This window comes from Lynx rufus, unplaced genomic scaffold, assembly GCF_022079265.1.
Source record: "Lynx rufus isolate CCGP_SWC_20201006 ecotype Redwood Valley unplaced genomic scaffold, mLynRuf1.p SCAF_2, whole genome shotgun sequence".
NCBI lineage: Eukaryota > Metazoa > Chordata > Mammalia > Carnivora > Felidae > Lynx > Lynx rufus.
The window spans coordinates 9,000,006-9,018,416 of record NW_025814834.1 but is presented as its reverse complement, the minus strand read 5'-3'; the positions used below and the strand labels follow the sequence as shown (position 1 = coordinate 9,018,416).

Here is an 18,411-nt window from a genome sequence, read left to right as displayed (position 1 = left end):
GAGTGGAGCCAGCTATAAGGTGTACAAAATACCTAGAAGGGAAGAACCAAAAATGATTAATAGAGAAATAAAAAGGAATAGAGATGAAGAACATCACTGACGAAAAGACAGAAAACCACACAGAGGACAAGAGAAATCAGGGAGAGAAGCTCAAAGGATCAAGTGATGGAGATAGAAATGCATGAGGCAGGAAAATGGTCCAAAAATTGAGAAATAAGGAGGAGAATGAGGTGCGGCCAGATAGAAAAGGTGACAGTGCAAATCTTTGTTGGATATAAGGTGTAGTCATTGGAGTGGGTGTTTTCTCAACTCATCTGAGCAGTGAATATAGATGAGTGTGACCACATCGAAGTCACTGCCTATAGTGTGTCTTTCTCTTCAGTGTCCTATGAATTCTAAGCTCTTCACATGAGTAGAGGAAGAGAGTCAGAAGAGATGCCAACCTATAAGCATCTGATGGAGAAGCCAGTTTTGATATTATGAATTATCTTTGTTTTCCTGTCTGCGCAGAGAAAAAGCTCTCCTTTCTTTACCTTACCTCTCCCCTCAAAACATAGCATGTGCATACACACACAAATGCACACACTCACGCACACAGACTCCTATACATAGGCAGAGATGTGTGCACAGATTTGGACTGCTTTCAACAGGTTTGAGGGAGCCAAAAGAGAAAGATGAGCTGTGTTCCTGAATGCAGGGAGGTGACACTGAGTGGATAATGTAAGGAGGAAGCATGGAAAAGATAGTCTGGGGTCTCCAAATGGAAAGACATCTGACCGAGTAAGCTTCAAGTTTTTTCAAGTGGACATGGAATCCAAATATCACCAGATTGGGGAGTTTTGGAGGGAGAAGAGTGATGATTTTCCAGATACCTCTCAGAAGTTGCATGAAGAAACATGGTAATAAAGTCCATGACTGACTGAGTCTTGCAATGTAGAGAGCCCATAGGAAACTGGCAAAAGTAATAATGGTCCACAGTGTGGTCAATGTCAAAAGAGTAGGCATTTGACTTTGATGAAAGTAGCAATCTGTGACATGAAGCTGAATATAGATAAAGAAAATATAAAGACAAAGATTATAGTTATAAAAACAGCCAAAAGATCAAGATAAGATTAAAAGAAACAGACTAGAAGCAAAGAGAAAATAGAAAAGGAAGTGACAGTAGGAAGAGGATTACTTCAATAATAAAACTAGATCCAGGGATAGAAGCATAGAAAAATAGATGGAATGAGGTACATACCTAGGGGAATAAATGGAGAGGAGAAAGGCACACAGAGAACCATGTAGAGAAAGAGTTAAAAGATGAGAGAAAGATGGCAGAATGTAAAAGGAAAAGAAGTGAGGTGGAGAAATTGTGGGATCTGAAATGGCCACAAGACAAAAGCAATGTTGGCACAAAGGGTGGCTCACAGTAGAAGTGAGTTTTCAGGGCAATGTGTGTCCAGGTATCCGTGTCCCCTATAACTCACACAGATTACAAGTTGCCTCGCCCAGGAATTTCATCCACTCCTATGGTTTCAATCACCACCCACAACTTAACAGTTCCTAAGCATACATATCCAGCCCAGCCCTGTCTTCAAAACATCTAAACGCACTCATCCAAATGGAAGGCTGGCCTCTGTCCAAGGTCCTGAAGGTCCTAGCCTTCTCCATTTTAGGTGTCTTTCAAAACCTTCAAACAACATTTCCAAAACTGAGCGCATCATCTTCTTCCTTAAAACAAATATCTGCTCCTTCAATGTTCTCTGTCTCTAAAACACACTGTTAATTGTCGCATTCTTTCACAGTGAAATTCTCAAAGTCATCCCTGATACCGTTGTCTCCTCAATTGATACACCACATCTATAACCTACCTGTATCAATTCTTCCTTTTAAATGTCTCCGACCTGTCCCTTCACCTCCATTCTCAGTGCTAACACTCTAATACACATCTATATCACTTCTCACTTGAACTAGGTCTACAGGGTCCTGTTCTAATCTTGTTCCCACCAAATGTATGCTAAGTGATTTAGCTAAATTGATCTTTCAAAACTGCATCTAATTTCCTTTCATTTCCTTGAGTATTTAGTTCTCCTTCATGTGGCCTCTAAAGTCACTTAACTCAGGGCTCCTGTTTATTTCTCCATCCTCATCATTGCCCTTTATTCTTTCACTTCGTATTCAGACATACTAAACTTCTTGTGGTTACTTGCATTTAATGGATCTAGATCTTTGCACATGCTTCTTCATATTTCAATATGTTTCCTCATTTATTTCTGTGTCAATTCCCTGGTTGCTCATAAGATTGGCAGCCACTATGCTTCAGTAGTCTTGTGCCTGAATTATTATCAGCACCCATCTCAGCACCTGGCACCTGAAAGAGGCTTTGAAAGCTTATTGAATGAGTGAAAAAAAAATTTTCACTTCCTATATTCCAACATTTGGAAATTTCTCTGGCAAAATTTACTTTATTATAGTGTTATACAGAATATTTACAAAAACTATTTTAAGAATATCACATAAAGTAAATACAAAAGTAGGTAATAAATGTCATAAATGAATGGATAGGAAAAGCACATAAAGAAAAATGGAAGAACAAAAATACAGATTTGGGGCAAAGAGAAAATGATTCAAGTGAAAAAATAGGTTGGAGAGAAAGGCCAAAGACAATGGGGGAAAAACAAAGAAAGAGATCTCAGAGGTAGAGAGACCCTTTGGTGGAGGAGTGGGGGAACAGAGGATCATTCGAAGAGAGGAGATACAAATGAAAACTCTTTACAAATCACAATTTAGGAGCAGAGCCTCAAGGACTTGGAAATAAGAAGTGTTCCTGTGTCATGTGTTTTTCAAAAGGTATGTCAAGAGGCCAAGGAACAAGGGGTAAGAGTATCCAAGCATCTGACATGATGGGTAAGGCTGCCCAAGGGTCTTGGGGTGGATATACCCCCACATGGCCCCGGGCTACAGGATGTCAGGAGTCTGAAATCAGAGCTTTCATTTCCTGCTGGACTTGACTCTGAGCACCCTTTGATAAAGAAGGGATTCATCCAAGCCCAAATCCCATTCTTTGCATTTGCTTGACCTGAGCCTTTTGGGAATGACAAGGAGGCAAGAAATCTTTATACAGTCATGTTTAACAGGGTGAGCTGGTCGATTTACATGTATAATGTACTAGAAATACACTGGTAAAAATGGCAGTATCTCATTTACTCTATTAATATATCAATACTAAACTATTGGATTTATATAGTGACATCCACCCTTGTCCATGGAATGAAGAAATCCAAGTGTTCTTCAGCTGGTAGATAATAGTGTCACTTTGTCACGACCTTGGAAAAGCCTCGGAAGACAAATGGCCCTCTTACCTGTCAGGAAACCAAGGCCCCAGATAACTATTCTTAAACTCAACATATGTTTTTGAAGGATGCCCTCCCACATGTTATTGACTAACCAGGTGATTTCTCAGTAACTTTTGTAAATAAGATCTTATTTTATTGTCATAAAAAATTTAAAGCCTTAACAGGATAACAATTGCTATCCCTGGTTTCATGAAAGAGGAAACTGATGTATTTAAGTGATTAAGAGTTTTTTCAAAGTCTCCGAGAAATAAAGAAGACCTTAGATATCAATCCAGTACTTGTCTGTTTCCTTTAGAAGGAAGATAGAAATGGTACTCAGATCATTATAAACTCAAGCCTTCCACAGTAGGAATTGTCATAAGATTTGTAATTTTTATTTATAAATTATAGTCATCTGACCACCACCTATTACTTTCTAGATACCATGGATATTGGAAACAGTTCTACTTCGGGAAAACACAATGAGAAAATAAGTAAGAGTGAATAAGAATTTACTTTATTTTTTATGTTACAAATGAACTGTTTTTTTTTTAATGCTAAAGCTTATCATTATTTTCTATACCTTTCATAAGACAAAAAGTGAATGCCTTTTAAAGTAACTATTTTTTCCAAATGGCCATATCTTCACATTGCCTTTTATTCTGATTTTAAAATGTTTCTTATAAACATTTGTGTATGCCTTCCCAGAATTTTTCTATGCATGTATTATCTCAGTTTGGAATATATTGTTATTTCTCTTAATATGGTAATTCTATACCATCTTGCCTTTTAAAATTCATACATCAAAGCTAAACAATAATAGCATTTAACATCTTAATTGAACTGTTGCTTTAACATGCACTATCTTCATTTTTAAGGTGCTTGAGCATTCTTCATTTGTTACTGGTCATTTCTTTTTTCTTCTTCATCGAACTCTTTTGTCATAGAGTACTGTGTCGATATTTCCTGTTGTGGTGTTTGGTTGTCTTTCCTTGCGTTGCCAAATGAATATAGAAAAGCCTATCTGATATATGCATTAAATCTTCATCATATATGTTGCTAATATGTTGCCCCTTTGTAATGTTTACACCTATAATCCCATGGGTTTTGCCCCTTTGCTTTTACGTGAGGTGGGAATTTAAAAAATATTCCCTACATTATTACACTGTAACTGAACCACCACTTTAATCACATAGTGCCTTTACCTCTCTATATACTAGATTTTCTTTTGTAATCAGAGGGGCTACAGAAAAGAAAAAAAGAGCTCACAGGTAGCACCATCCTGATGACCCACTGGGGGTGATTTTTAGAATCAGCTTGAGAAGATCCCCCACCTCCTTCCCAAGTTTACTGGAATCTCTGATCAGAAATGCGCTGAGTGTTATATGTAAGTGATGAATCACTAAATTTTATACTTGAAACCAATTTCACTATATATGTTAACTAACTAGAACTTAAATAAAAACTTGAAAAAAAGAAATGCATTGAAAATGCATATTAATTTAAGGAGAACAGAAACTTTTACCCACTTACTCACATCTTATTTGATGTTCTTCCAATAAGAATTTTCTTACACTTTTTAAAAAGTCTTATATGGTGTACAAATTTGCTTGTTACTAAGAATATCTTTTTTCCCCATTACATAATCTGGACTGAATTTAAATGAGACAAGGCTCTCAAATCTTTATTTAAATAGGAAATCTGTGGTCATTTTATTACTTGCATGTGAGGAAATCAGAATGCAAAGGATTTTTTTCTGATTGAATATAAAAATCTCATAAACACTTATACAGTTTGGGGATCCAGATGTCAGTTAAAATATGATGGCCAAGGGGCGCCTGGGTGGCGCAGTCGGTTAAGCGTCCGACTTCAGCCAGGTCACGATCTCGCGGTCCGTGAGTTCGAGCCCCGCGTCAGGCTCTGGGCTGATGGCTCGGAGCCTGGAGCCTGTTTCCGATTCTGTGTCTCCCTCTCTCTCTGCCCCTCCCCTGTTCATGCTCTGTCTCTCTCTGTCCCAAAAATAAATTAAAATGTTGAAAAAAAAATTTTTTTAAATATGATGGCCAATATGAAATTGTTGAATCACTATATTGTATACCTGAAACTGGTATAACCCTGTATGTTAACTACACTGTATTAAAATTTAAAATTTTTTGAGAGAGAGAGAGAAATCTTAAGCTTCACGCTCAGTGTGGAGCCCAATGCAGGCTCGATCTCACAACAGTGAGATCATGACCTAAGCCTAAACCAAGAGTCAGTCGCTTAACCTACTGAGTCACCCAGGTAACCCCAAGCAATTTTCTTTATTTCACTCCCAAACCTGTAACTCACTACCAGTCACCCTTATCTCGGCAAATGGCAATACATATACTCAGCAGCTTGAACCAAAAATGGAGGAATATCTTGAGGCACGAAGGACGGGATCCAGGAATAAATACTTTCTCTTCCATTTCTAAGATGAGCAGCACCAGGACCCAGTTGACCACAGTGGCAACCATCCCCATTGGCTGTCTCTCCTACTCTTTGCCTCTTTCCCATTCTGACTCCCAATCCTTGACACAGTTTCACAAATAAACTTCCTGAACACAAACACTTAACTCAAAATTTGTTTTGGGGAATACCAGGTTAAGACACTCTTATTTCTTTTCTCATTTAGTTCTTTAATCCTTTTGGAGTTAATTTTCTTAGTGTGATATAAGGTAGGGGGGTTAGTTTTTTTCCAACGTGGATAACCAGTTGTCCCAGCTTCTCCATATGTAGTGTCACATATGGCTTGCATTGAGATGCCATGTGTGTATATGGTTTTGTTTGGGGGCTTTCTAGTCTGATCCACTGCTCTATCTAATTCTGCATCACTCTAGTACTATCACTTAATAATATCTTGATATCTGGTAAAGCAAGTTCCTCTCAACTTGTTTCTTTTTCAAAATTATCTTAGCTATTTTGGACATTTTCTCTTCCATGTAAATTTTGGTAGCATCTTGTCAAGTTCCTTTGAAAATCCTATTGAATTTTTATTGAAATTGCTTAGGATGAATTTGGAAAGAATTGACATTTCTAACACATTGAGTCTTTCAACTCACGAACACGATCCTTCTCACTACTTATGTATTCTGTTTTCTTTTTACATCCTTCATTTATTTATTCAACAAGTATCTATTGCCAAAGCTGCTCAATAGGAACAAAGAAGTGAGCAAAATCTCACTGAACTTACATTCTAGTGGACGGGGGGTATAGACTATACACAAGTAAATAAATATATAATATTTTAGATGCCCCTGATTATCTCTTTAAATCTCGTCTATTATTATCCTTTTCTTCACACACCACTCTGGCATGCTTGAACAAACCAAATAATTTTCTGCCTCAGGACCTTTGCACTTGATGTTGACACTACATAAAATGTTTTTCCCCTCAGCTGAAGTGAAGAGAAAATAAAGACTAATTGAAGGTATAGAGTGACAGAAACTGTGTCTCATATTTTCACTGTAAGCATCTTTGCTGTAGACATCTTTGCTGCAAACATTTTTACTGCATAACTAATTAGCTATAAGGCAATTTTGCCTTAAACATTTTTTAAAGAACTGGATGGCAGTTTGGTTTTGTTTCTTCACTGACACAGTACTCACATTTTTGTATTATATAAGTCGTAGCCCTCATAACGGTCTATTCAGTAGTATAGTTTTAAGGCCACATTTCCCACAGAAGTTTGGAATATCCCTCAATAGACATGTAACAATATGCCAAGAACAGTGTAGAAAACTTTCACAACACATTACAAAGCTCAGTTACAGATAAACATCCTAGTATTTGGAAACTGACACCTCTCTTGATGATGAAAGAAATTTTAGTGAAGAAAGAAAAAGTGTAATGTTGAATATGGAGACAAATCAACAAGCAAAGAAATATATATATATATATATATATATATATATATATATATATATACTTATTATAATATTATAAACAAAAGACTTTGAAGAAAGGGCTTAGGTATAATCCACAAAATAAAATCAGTTACTTGTGTGTTCAGTGTTGCCATGAATCTGCACTACACATTTTAAATGTATTCGGATATTTTTTTATTTGCCAATAAAGTGTTTTTAATTTTGTTATTCATTTTTCATGTTCCATTACATCCCTCTTTTATTTTTCATGATTTATCTTTTAGAGCAAAATTGCCTTACAGCCAATTAGTTATGCAGCCAAATGTTTGTAGTGAAAACGGTGGCAGCTAAGGTGCTTATTGAGCAACAGCCTGGCACAAGCAGAAACATGCATCTTCTATGGGGTGGCCAGTTAGAGCCTCACTGACAAACTGAAACATAAGTAGATATTGAGCGGGGTGAAGGAATAAACCACGGTGCTGAGGCTGAGATGTGCAGGGTCTTTTGAGGAATGTCAAGGAGACCACTGGCTGGAGAGATAAAGAGGGGTGAGTGGAAAGTGGTTTTTAAGGTCATATAGACCTCAGGGGCCATAGCGATGACTTTGGATTCTTGTCTCAGTAAGAGGAAAAGACATTGGAGGGGTTTGAGCTAGGGAATGGTAGAATCTCAGTTGTGTTTTTGGAGGATTGCTCTGTAGTCCACATGGAGGATAGACTTTAGGTGGGTAGCATGAGAGATCAGTAAGGAGACTGTTGTAATGATCTAGGCAAGGGGACTGTTGGGCTGGACTAAGCTGGGAGCAGTAGAGGTGTTCGAAAATAGGTGGATTCTGAAAACGTGCACACATATAACACACCAACATGTATGTAAGTGTATATTTTTATATATTTTATTTAAAGATATATAATTACATATTATGTGCAAATATATATAATATGGAAATGTATTTATATAGATAAATAGAATATATAATATACAAATATGAATGTGTCATATGTGAAAATATATAAAAATTATAAATTATAAGTAAACTACAGGTAGAATGTGACACATATATAATTAAATATATAAAATATGTCTATAAATTATATAATATATGTAATGTGTAAATATATAAATATAAACTATAAAGCTATTATATATTTATATGACAATGCATACATAAATAATAAATATATATAAAGTTATAAAAGTATATATTTTATACACATAAATGTTACAGTTTGTATATTATACATAAATATAAATATACAGTACTATAGTATAATATGTATAGCTTATGTGCATATAAATATGTAATACATTATATATAATATATAAATATAGATAGATAGATACGTATATATAAAACTCGCAAATATCCCTGGCCATCTGGAAGGCCACACACATGTCTAGGGAAATGTACATGCTCAGGGCTATGCAAAGGCTCAGGAAAGACCTGAGAAAACCCTCAGCTCTAACCTGGAGGCTCTGTTCAAGCAGGAAGTGACAGCTAAGGTGGAATTGTAAACTGCCTAGCTGTGCATTGAAGGCATGCATCGACACAGGCTTTTACAGCCCCTTGACAAATACTGGAAGACTTATCGGTGCTAGCTTTTCAGGGAAATCTCTTTCCAGTCATTAGCTGACCATTAAACTAACTGAGCTGAAACTTCAGGGACCACATGGCAAAATACATGGACTTGACAGAAAAATACACAGACTTGACAGAAACAAAGCACAAAATAAGCAACAAAACCCAACAGCAATAGCAACAAACTTTGAGGAAAGGAGGATATCTGATCTCCAGGGTTACTACATGTTATTTAAGATGTTAGGTTTTTAAGAAAAAATTACTTGACATGCAAAAAAAAATTTAAAAAAACAACTAAGGGGCGCCTGGGTGGCTCAGTCGGTTAAGGGCCCGACTTCAGCTCAGGTCATGATTTTGCAGTCCGTGAGTTTGAGCCCCGCGTCAGGATCTGTGCTAACAGCTCAGAGCCTGGGGCTTGTTTCAGATTCTGTGTCTCCCTCTCTCTCTGACCCTCCCCCGTTCATGCTCTGTCTTTCTCTGTCTCAAAAATAAATAAACGTTAGAGAAAAAAAAACACAACTAAGTATGGCCCCATGCTCAGGAAAAATAGAAACTGTATGTGTGGTAAACCAGATACTGGAATTACTAGACAAAGACTTTAAAGTCAACTATTTTAAACACGCTTAATAAAGTCATGTAAAAAGTAAGAAAATGATTTCTCTGCAAATAGCAAATATCAACAAAGAAATAGAAATTATAAAAAAGAACCAAATAAAAATTCTGAGATTGAAAAATATGTTTGAAATAAAAAGCAATGAAAAAAAGTGGATGGATTCTGAAAATACATTGTATACTCATATATACATATCCATATATATATACATAAACAATGAATTTTCATTATTCAGAGTAGATATGTTCTATAAAGTCACCCTAAACACAGAATTAGCTAATACTGAACTATGGCTTCTAGAGGAAATACAGGGTTAGGTTCCTGTGAGCCTCTGGTCACAATATACCAATCAACACATACCTTTGTGTTCTTATGAGTGTTTCTACTTAAAGATATCTTATTTTACATACATATATATATATATATATATATATATGTATTTCATATCCAATATATGTCATAGCCAATAGCACTAGAACTCCTGACTGAATGAAGTTTATCTAACACACAGATTTTCTCCATAAGGTGCATCACAATTATTTTGCTTAGGGACAAGAGATCGCACAGCAGCACTACACTTGGGGGCAATTTTAAACAACAAAATCACCAGCAAAAACACTACATAAGTGGCAACGGGACCCTTGTGTACAGAATGAGAGTGGAAGCAAGAAGGTAGAACATCACCTTGCTCCACTTTAGCTGGGAACATGCACCATCAGCAACTCAAAGGACCCACTGCTCTGTCCCCACCCATGAATGACCATGAGAGTGCCATGAGCCTTGATTTGGGGGTTAAAAATAAATTTTAGCGAGTGAGTGAGTTCACAAATATGGAATCTGTGAATAAACGACTGACTGTATGCATGTATTTTTTTCATTCTTTCCAAAATTAGTGCTTTTTAAAATTAGATAGTGCATAGGTTCTCACAGCAAATATTTTCATTATTGTTATTTGCTAGATAGTCTGCAATTTGGATTTATAAGTCCTCTTTGACCCAAGAATTGTTTAAGAAAAGTTGGGAAGAAATGAACATTCTCTCTTTTTTGGATATGGAGTTGAATATGAATTAACCATATCAACCCTGTTAACTGTATTATTTGGGCCTTCTTGTTTTGTGCACTTGACCTCTCATTGACTGAGGGAGGTAAAAATAAAGTTGTTACTAGTCGTGTGTTTCTACCTGTTTCTCGTTGTATTTCCGTAATGTCTACTTTCTTAAAACTTTTTGGCCTGAATTATACTTCCTATGATATTAAGATGATGACTCCCTGGTTTCTTTTGTTGATGTAAGCTCAATATACTTTTGCCTATACATTTGTCTTCAACATCTTAAAAATACGTTTTTCCAAGGGTCTCCTATATATGATTAAAAGCTGGAGTTTAGTTTGGAATTCAATCTCAAAGTCTTTGTTTAAGCAAGTGATTTAAATCCATTTACTTTTATTGATAGGACCAAAATGTGTGGTCTGGTTCCTGTTATGCTAATTTATATTATATATTCTAGTGTCTTGGATATTAAAAATGTCGACATTTTCTTCTATGCATTTATGTACATGTGCATACTTCTGATAGCTGGGAAGGTTTGCATTTCTGTTCCAGTGGTTACTGTTGGGCACATGGCTGCCTAGCTAGACTAAACCTCTCAACCTTCCCTGTGGTTAGTCCCAGACTTGTGACCAAGTTCTGGTGAAAGACCCCTGAGCTAAAGAAGTGCAAGCCACTTCTGGGTCTTTCCCTTAAAAGAAAAGAATGGTTGAACTGTACTCATTTCTCATATTTTCATTGGTTAGGAGTAAGTATATACTTGTGATACTTAGGAATGTTTATATTTTTGTTCTAGTGATTACTCTTAGCATTACTTTCATATACCTTCCTTTTATATACCCTCTGTACTGTATTAGACAGTACCCATTAATTTCTGTGCCCCCAAATTGATAAATTTAGCATGTGCCCTATTTCTCTGTCCACTCTTCCTTTCCCACCCAAGTTTAGATCATGATTTTATTTTTCTTTTTTTTTTCCTTTGATGTCAAATAGTATTTTTTTTAATTCTAGTCTAGTTAACATACAGTGTTATGTTAGTTTCAGGTGTGATTCAATAATTCTATACATTACTTAGTGCTCATCATGATAAGTTTACCCTAAATCCCCTTCACCTGTTTCACCCACCCACCCCACCTCCTCTCTGGTAACCACCAGTTTGTTCTCTGTAGTTAAGAGTCTGTTTTTTGGTTTGTCTCTTTTTTGTTATTGTTCATTTGCTTTGTTTCTTAAATTCCACAAAAGAGTGAAATCATAAGGTATTTATTTGTCCTTCTCTGATTGATTTATTTTGCTTAGCATTATATTCTCTAGATCCATCATGATGTTACCCTTATGTTTATCTTTCAGCCCTTTTCATTTTTTTAATGTTTATTCATTTTTGAAGGAGAGAGAGACAGAGCATGAGTGGGGGGAGGGGCAGAGAGAGAGAGGGAGACACAGAACCCGAAGCAGGCTCCAGGCTCTGAGATGTTAGCACAGAGCCCGACGCGGGGCTCCTACTCATGAACCGTGAGATCACAACCTGAGCCAAAGTCAGACACTTAGCCAACTGAGCCACCCAGGCACCCCTATCTTTCTGCTCTTAAATGTTTTTTATATTACTCCTTGATTTGCCCAAATAACGTGCTGTGACCCCACCAGTCAATGATCCTACTCTACCACCCGTATTTCCCCGTTCCTCACACGTTTTTTTGCTGTTATACCATTTCTACATTGTCAGGGCACGTATGTTTAACATTCTGGTCTGTCACCTCACTCACCACTTTTATTGTAATTCTTTTGCCAAAATTCTTCCTGTCTCATCTTGATTTGCTGAAGTGAATCCCCTAGTAGTTTTCTCAATAATTACTCCTAGGAACAACCTTCTCAGAATTTCCCTGTTTAGAAGTATTTGGTTTTGTTTTTCACATGTGAAAAATAATTTACTCACTATTTCTAGAAGCATCTTGTAGATTTTTCTCCATTTTTCCTGTGGCATTAGGTGTTACTGGAGAAAATTCTATAGCCAATAAGATCCCCACCCTTGAAAATGACTTGACATTTTTGTCTACAATGTCCATTCCATTCTTTCTTTATCTTTAAAGTCCAGTAAATTTGCTGGACTATATCTCAGGGTTGATGGTTTGGAGTCAGTTTTCTTTGCTACAGGGTGAAAATACATGTACTTATGATATGTATATTCTATTTTTTGTTATAATTTCAAAAACTTTGCTCTTGAATTTATCTTGAAGTACTTCTATTATTTTGAATTTCTTCTTAGGAAGTCTGCTGACTTGTTCACTATCTTCCATTGGTTATTTTTTTCTAATATTTCTTAATTGTTCTTATACTTCCTGTTTCCTTTTGTTTCTTTTTTTTTTTTTTTACAAATCTATGTTCTTCGTTTTAATTTCTGAAACATCTAATCTCGTTTATCCCCTTCTAAATTTGTCTTCATTTCTCTGATTTTTTTCTACTTATTTCTTAAGTTCTTGTTGTTATAAACATGGATTATATCTTTAGCTTTTCAAGGCAAACCCCAAAACCCAGGACATATATACTTGTGATTTCTGATACCTACTTTTCCTTGATCCTTCTGACACTCCCCCTCTTCTCTGTCAGCCCCTATCCAATTTCAGCTGCCTTTGGATTATCTTTATTGTGAATGAGAAACTCTCATGTGAATAGGTAAAAGTATACAGTAAATGACCAGTACTGTATAAATGTAGGTTGTGTTTGCTGCTATTTTTGTTTTCAGTGTAATGACAACCAAGATAGTATGTTAGTAGCTGGAGATTTAGCACTACAAAAGTGGAGTGAAAACTTAAAAATAAAATACTTGAAGGTAACTGGCATGTAAATCTTGTAAATTTCTGTTTATAATTCTAAAGGATTATTTTCTTTTCTGTTTGAAGGAAAAAAGAGAAGATATAAACGTAAAAAAAGCAGTCTCAAAAAAGGCACAGGTAAATCTGTGAATTCACACGTGTGCGCTACTGCAACTCTGATATTCCTTCCAGACCTTTCTTTGCTGCACCTCTGAAATCTCCAAAGGGCTTCATAAATAATGAATTTTTTAGAGTACAGACTAAGCTGTTGTAACAAAGAGAGCCCAAAATACAGTGGTCTAAGCCACATAATTTATTTCTCTTTCATCAAACAGTCCAGAAATGGGAGGAAGAACCTGCCTTCCTCAACACATAGTTTCCCTCTCTGGGTCCAAGAAATCAGGTCTAACCAGACCTTTGTCTCCCAACCAGTGGGAATGGGAAAAATGGGCAGAGAAATCACCTATCTATTTCTTTTAATGGAAAGATCCAGAGTCTTCTCCTCACATCCTATTGCCCAAAACTTACTCACATGGCCAGCACTAGCTGCCAGTGAGGCCAAGAAATATAATCTCTAGTCAGGCAGCCATGGGTTCAGCTGTAACTCTATTTCTATGAAAGAAGGAGAGAATGATCATGGGGGACAAGTAGCAATCTGCTACATGCCCTTCACGTTTTCATCCAAAGTCACTGACTTCCTCATATATGGAGGAAAACTCAGATTATTGATTCAAACCTGGCCTTCTTGGCACCTGAGACTCTTTGGCAAGAATAGGAGCTAGAACCTGAATATAGCACAGAGCTACATGGTCAGAGACAAACTAGCCCTGAATGGGAAATGAGGCACCAAGAGAAAATGTTGGAAATGTTTGCTGTAACTAATGAACACACCCCTCAACAGAATGAGGGGAAACAGACAGAGGGAACTTGAATCAGTTAAGCAGGAGCTAGAGTCCTGGTATCACATCAGATCTAAGCCTGGGAAACCGTTACTTAAACCAAGCTCAATCAGAGCATACGCCATACTGTGTTCATGCAGCAGAGGATGAAAAAAAATGAGTGACACTTCATTCTCTGCATCCAGCTTTGCAATTGTTTATTTCCATTGTGTTCCTCCTCTCTTTCCTCATCTTATTCTCCTTTCTTTTCTTTCTTTTTTTTAATATGAACTGTATTGTCAAATTGGTTTCCATATAACACCGAGTTTATCCCAACAGGTGCCCATCACCCACCCTCCCCACCCTCCCACCCCCCATCAACCCCCAGTTTATTCTCAGTTTTTAAGAGTCTCTTATGGTTTGCCTCCCTCCCTCTCTAACTTTTTCCCCCCTTCCCCTCCCCCATGGTCTTCTGTTAAGTTTCTCAGGACCCACATAAGAGTGAAAACATATGGTATCTGTCCTTTCTTTTCTCTTTCCCAATCCTGTTCTACTTATGTTCCTCTTATAGAGTACATTTCTTTTTCTTCATTCTTTAACATCAGATCCTATGAAATACTGCTACTACGTTGATATGGCACATAGAGGTGGCAGGGTATTTCTTGTGGAGTCAAAACATATTTGGATATATTTTGTTTCCTTTCCATTTCTTCTGATTATTTCTGTCATCTCATCGTTATATATATAACATAACTGAACTCCTCCCATTTCATATGTATGTAATACATGCCTATATTTATGTAAATAATATAAATAAAATATAAACATATGAATAAATATATACATATATTTCTACTATCTCTATCATTTTACCTCCATACTTGCCTTAGTTATTTCTTAGGTTACACTTACCCAGGTCCCAGATTTTGTTCTTCTGAGTTTTTGTGAAACCTCTCTGTCTTGCCTGCTTTGTTAAAATGTTGGAGTTGGCAGTTTAAGCACAAATCACCTTTGTTCCTTCTACTTCTTTTCAAAATTGTTCTCTGAAATAGTTCTCTTCTTGTCCCAAGACGAAGTCTTAGGTAAGATTTGGAGTTGTGCTCACCCTTTTGGGCAGCGGTGATATTCTCATACAATGTTAAAAAGCCTGAACTGATATAATATTACAACTGGAAAACATGTAGTGAAGAAGTTGGGTGAGACCAGCTGCTTCTTTTATGCATACTCTTATCTAACGCTACTCAGTATCTATGTTTTCAGCTAATTCAAGTTGTGGAAGAGGGGGAGAAGGAAGAAGCAGGAATAGCCTTCTTATGATCAATTCTTCATGTCTTCCAGATATGGGGGCTGCATGAGCCACGTTTGTGGGCTCTTTAAAGAACTCCTCTTTAAGAGAATCTGTCCATGAAAGTTCCTCTAAAACGGGAGCTGATTGCTTACCACTTCCCCCTTAGAGGAGGTCCACACCCTTGCTGAGTTGATCTCATCTTTCTGGACAGAATATCTTTCAAGAAAAGCTAATTGAGCTCCTCCTTTCCCCAGAGAGGGCCATGAGAATCATGTCTTATGGTCCTACTGTCAGTGGGTGTGCAGCTGGTTCCCCACACAGTCACCCTACCTAGATTGATTATATTCCCTAGGCTATAATTTTTATGCCTGTGACTTAGCCCTTCCATAATGGAAGCCTGTGTCTCCCACTCTCCTTCATACATTTTCCTCATCCCCCACCTCTTCCCCTTTGGCATCAGTTTGTTCTCTATATTTATAGATCTGTTTCTGCTTTTTTATTGTTTATTCATTTGTTTTATTCTTTATATTTCACATGCAAGTGAAATTATATGGTGTTTTTCTTTCTCTATTTGACTTATTTCATTTAGTATTATACCTTCTAAGTCCATCCATGTTGTCACCAATGGCAAGATCTTATCCTTTTTTATGGCTGAGTAATATTCCAACACACACACACACACACACACACACACACACACACACACACCATCTTCTTTATCTACTCATCTGTAAATGAAAACTTCAATTGCTTCCATAGTTTGGCTATTGTAAATAATGCTGCAACAAGCATAGGAATGCATACTTCATTTTGAATTAGAATTTTTTTTTTCCTTTGGGTAAATACCCAGTAGTGGGATTACTGGATTATATGTTATGTCTATTTTTAATTTTTTGAGGAACCTCCATATTATTTTCCACAGTGGCTGCACAAATTTACATTCCCACCAACAGTGCACAAGAATTCTTTTGTCTCCACATCCTCACCAACACTTTTTGTTTCCTGTCTTTTTGATTCTAACCATTCTGACAGGTATAATGTGGTATCTCCTTGTGGTTTGGATTTTCATTTCCCTGATAATTAGTGATGTCGAGCATCTTTCATGTGTCTGTTGGTCATCTGTATGGGGGTTTTTTTGGAAAAAAATGTCTATTCATATCCTCTACCCATTTTTAACCATTTTTTATGAATTGTGTAACTTCTTTATATATTTTACCCCCTACTGGTTATATCATTTGTGAATATCTTCTCTCATTCAGTAGGTTGCCTTTTAATTTTGTTGATGGTTTCCTTCACTATGCAAAAGTTTTATTTTGGTATAGTCCCAATAGTTCATTTTGGCTTTTATTTCCCTTGCTTGAGGAGCAAGATCTAGAAGAATGTTACTGAGGCTGAGGTCAAAGACATTACCACCTGTGTTTTCTTCTAGGAATTTTGTGTTTTCAAGTCTCAATTTAAGTCTTCAATTCATTTTGTTTTTGTATATAGTGTAAGAAAGTGGTCCAGTTTCATTCCTTTGCATGTGGCTGTTCAGTTTTCCTAGGACCATTTGTTGAAGAGACTGTCTTTTTCCCATTGCATATTCTTTCCTCCTTTGCCATAAATTAATTGGCCATACTAGTGTGGCTCTCTATTCTGTTCCATTGACTGTGCATCGGTTTCTATGCCATTACCGTACTACTTTGATTACTACCGCTTTGTAATATATTTTGAAATCGGGGTGTGTTATGCCTCCAGCTTTATTCTTCTTTCTCAGGATTGGTTTGGCTATTTGGGGTCTCTTGTGGTTCCATACAAATTCTAGTATTATTTGTTGTAGTTCTGTGAAAAATGTTGGTATTTTGATAGAGACTGCATTGAACCTCTGTTTTGATTACTCTGGACATTTTGATATTTATTTATCCGTGAGCATGGAATATCTTTGGATTTGTTTGCATCATCTTCAATTTCTTTCATCAATGTTTTATAGTTTTTAAAGTGCTGGTCTTTCATCCCCTTGGTTAAGTTTATTCCTAGGTATTTTGTTATATTTGGTGCAATTGCAAATGGAATTCTTTTTAGAGAGAGAGAGAGGGTGGGAGAGAAGGGCAGAGGAACATAGAGAGTCCCAAGCAGGCTCCATGGTCAGTGCAGAGCCTGACATGAGGCCACATCCCACAACTCTGGGTTCATGACCTGAGCAGAAATCAAGAGTCAGATGCTCAACTGACTGAACCACTCAGGTGCCCCCAGAATTGGTTTCTTTTTTTTTTTTTTTTTAATTTTTTTTTCAACGTTTTTTATTTATTTTTGGGACAGAGAGAGACAGAGCATGAACGGGGGAGGGGCAGAGAGAGAGGGAGACACAGAATCGGAAACAGGCTCCAGGCTCCGAGCCATCAGCCCATAGCCCGACGCGGGGCTCGAACTCACGGACCGCGAGATCGTGACCTGGCTGAAGTCGGAGGCTTAACCGACTGCTCCACCCAGGCGCCCCCAGAATTGGTTTCTTAATGTCTCTTTCTGCTACTTCATTATTAGTGTATAGAAATGCAACAGATTTATGCACATTACTTTTGTATCCTATAACTTTACAGAATTCATTTATTCCTTCTAATAGTTTTTCTGTGGAGTGTTTAGGGTTTTCTATATATAGTATCATATCAACTGTAAATAGTGATAGTTTAACTTCTCCCTTACCAATTTTTATGTCTTTTATTTCTTTTTCTTATCTGACTGCTGTGGCTAGCACTTCCAGTACAATATTGAATAAAAGAGGTAGGAGTGAACATCCTTGTCTTATTCCTGATCTTAAAAGAAAAGCTCTCAGTTTTTCACCATGGAGTATGATGTTAGCTGTGGGTTTTTCATATATGGCCTTTATTATGCTGAGTTACATTCCCTCCAAACCTGTTTTGTTGAGAGTTTTTATCATGAATGATGTTGAATTCTGTCAAATGCATTTTCTACCTCTATTGAAATGATCATATGATTTCTATCTTTCATCCTGTTGTTGTGGTA

The 18,411-nt window shown here is 36.8% G+C and overlaps 1 protein-coding gene across 3 annotated transcripts in view; it reads left to right on the top strand.

Annotated features, from left to right (window-relative positions):
• The window catches only part of LOC124516133 (nuclear body protein SP140-like protein), a 100,493-nt gene that overhangs the window by 60,356 nt on the left and 21,726 nt on the right, over nucleotides 1-18,411 (top strand). For 2 of the 3 annotated variants that reach the window (XR_006962986.1, XM_047085313.1), the window contains exons 14-16: nucleotides 2,773-2,832; nucleotides 3,758-3,811; nucleotides 13,333-13,383. Coding sequence is in view for 2 of the 3 variants with exons in the window: in XM_047085313.1 (XP_046941269.1) it covers nucleotides 2,773-2,832; nucleotides 3,758-3,811; nucleotides 13,333-13,383 (165 nt within the window). In the remaining variant the exon portion in view is untranslated. The remainder of the gene's footprint in view (nucleotides 1-2,772; nucleotides 2,833-3,757; nucleotides 3,812-13,332; nucleotides 13,384-18,411) is intronic. The other variant, XM_047085314.1, reaches the window with a different exon arrangement.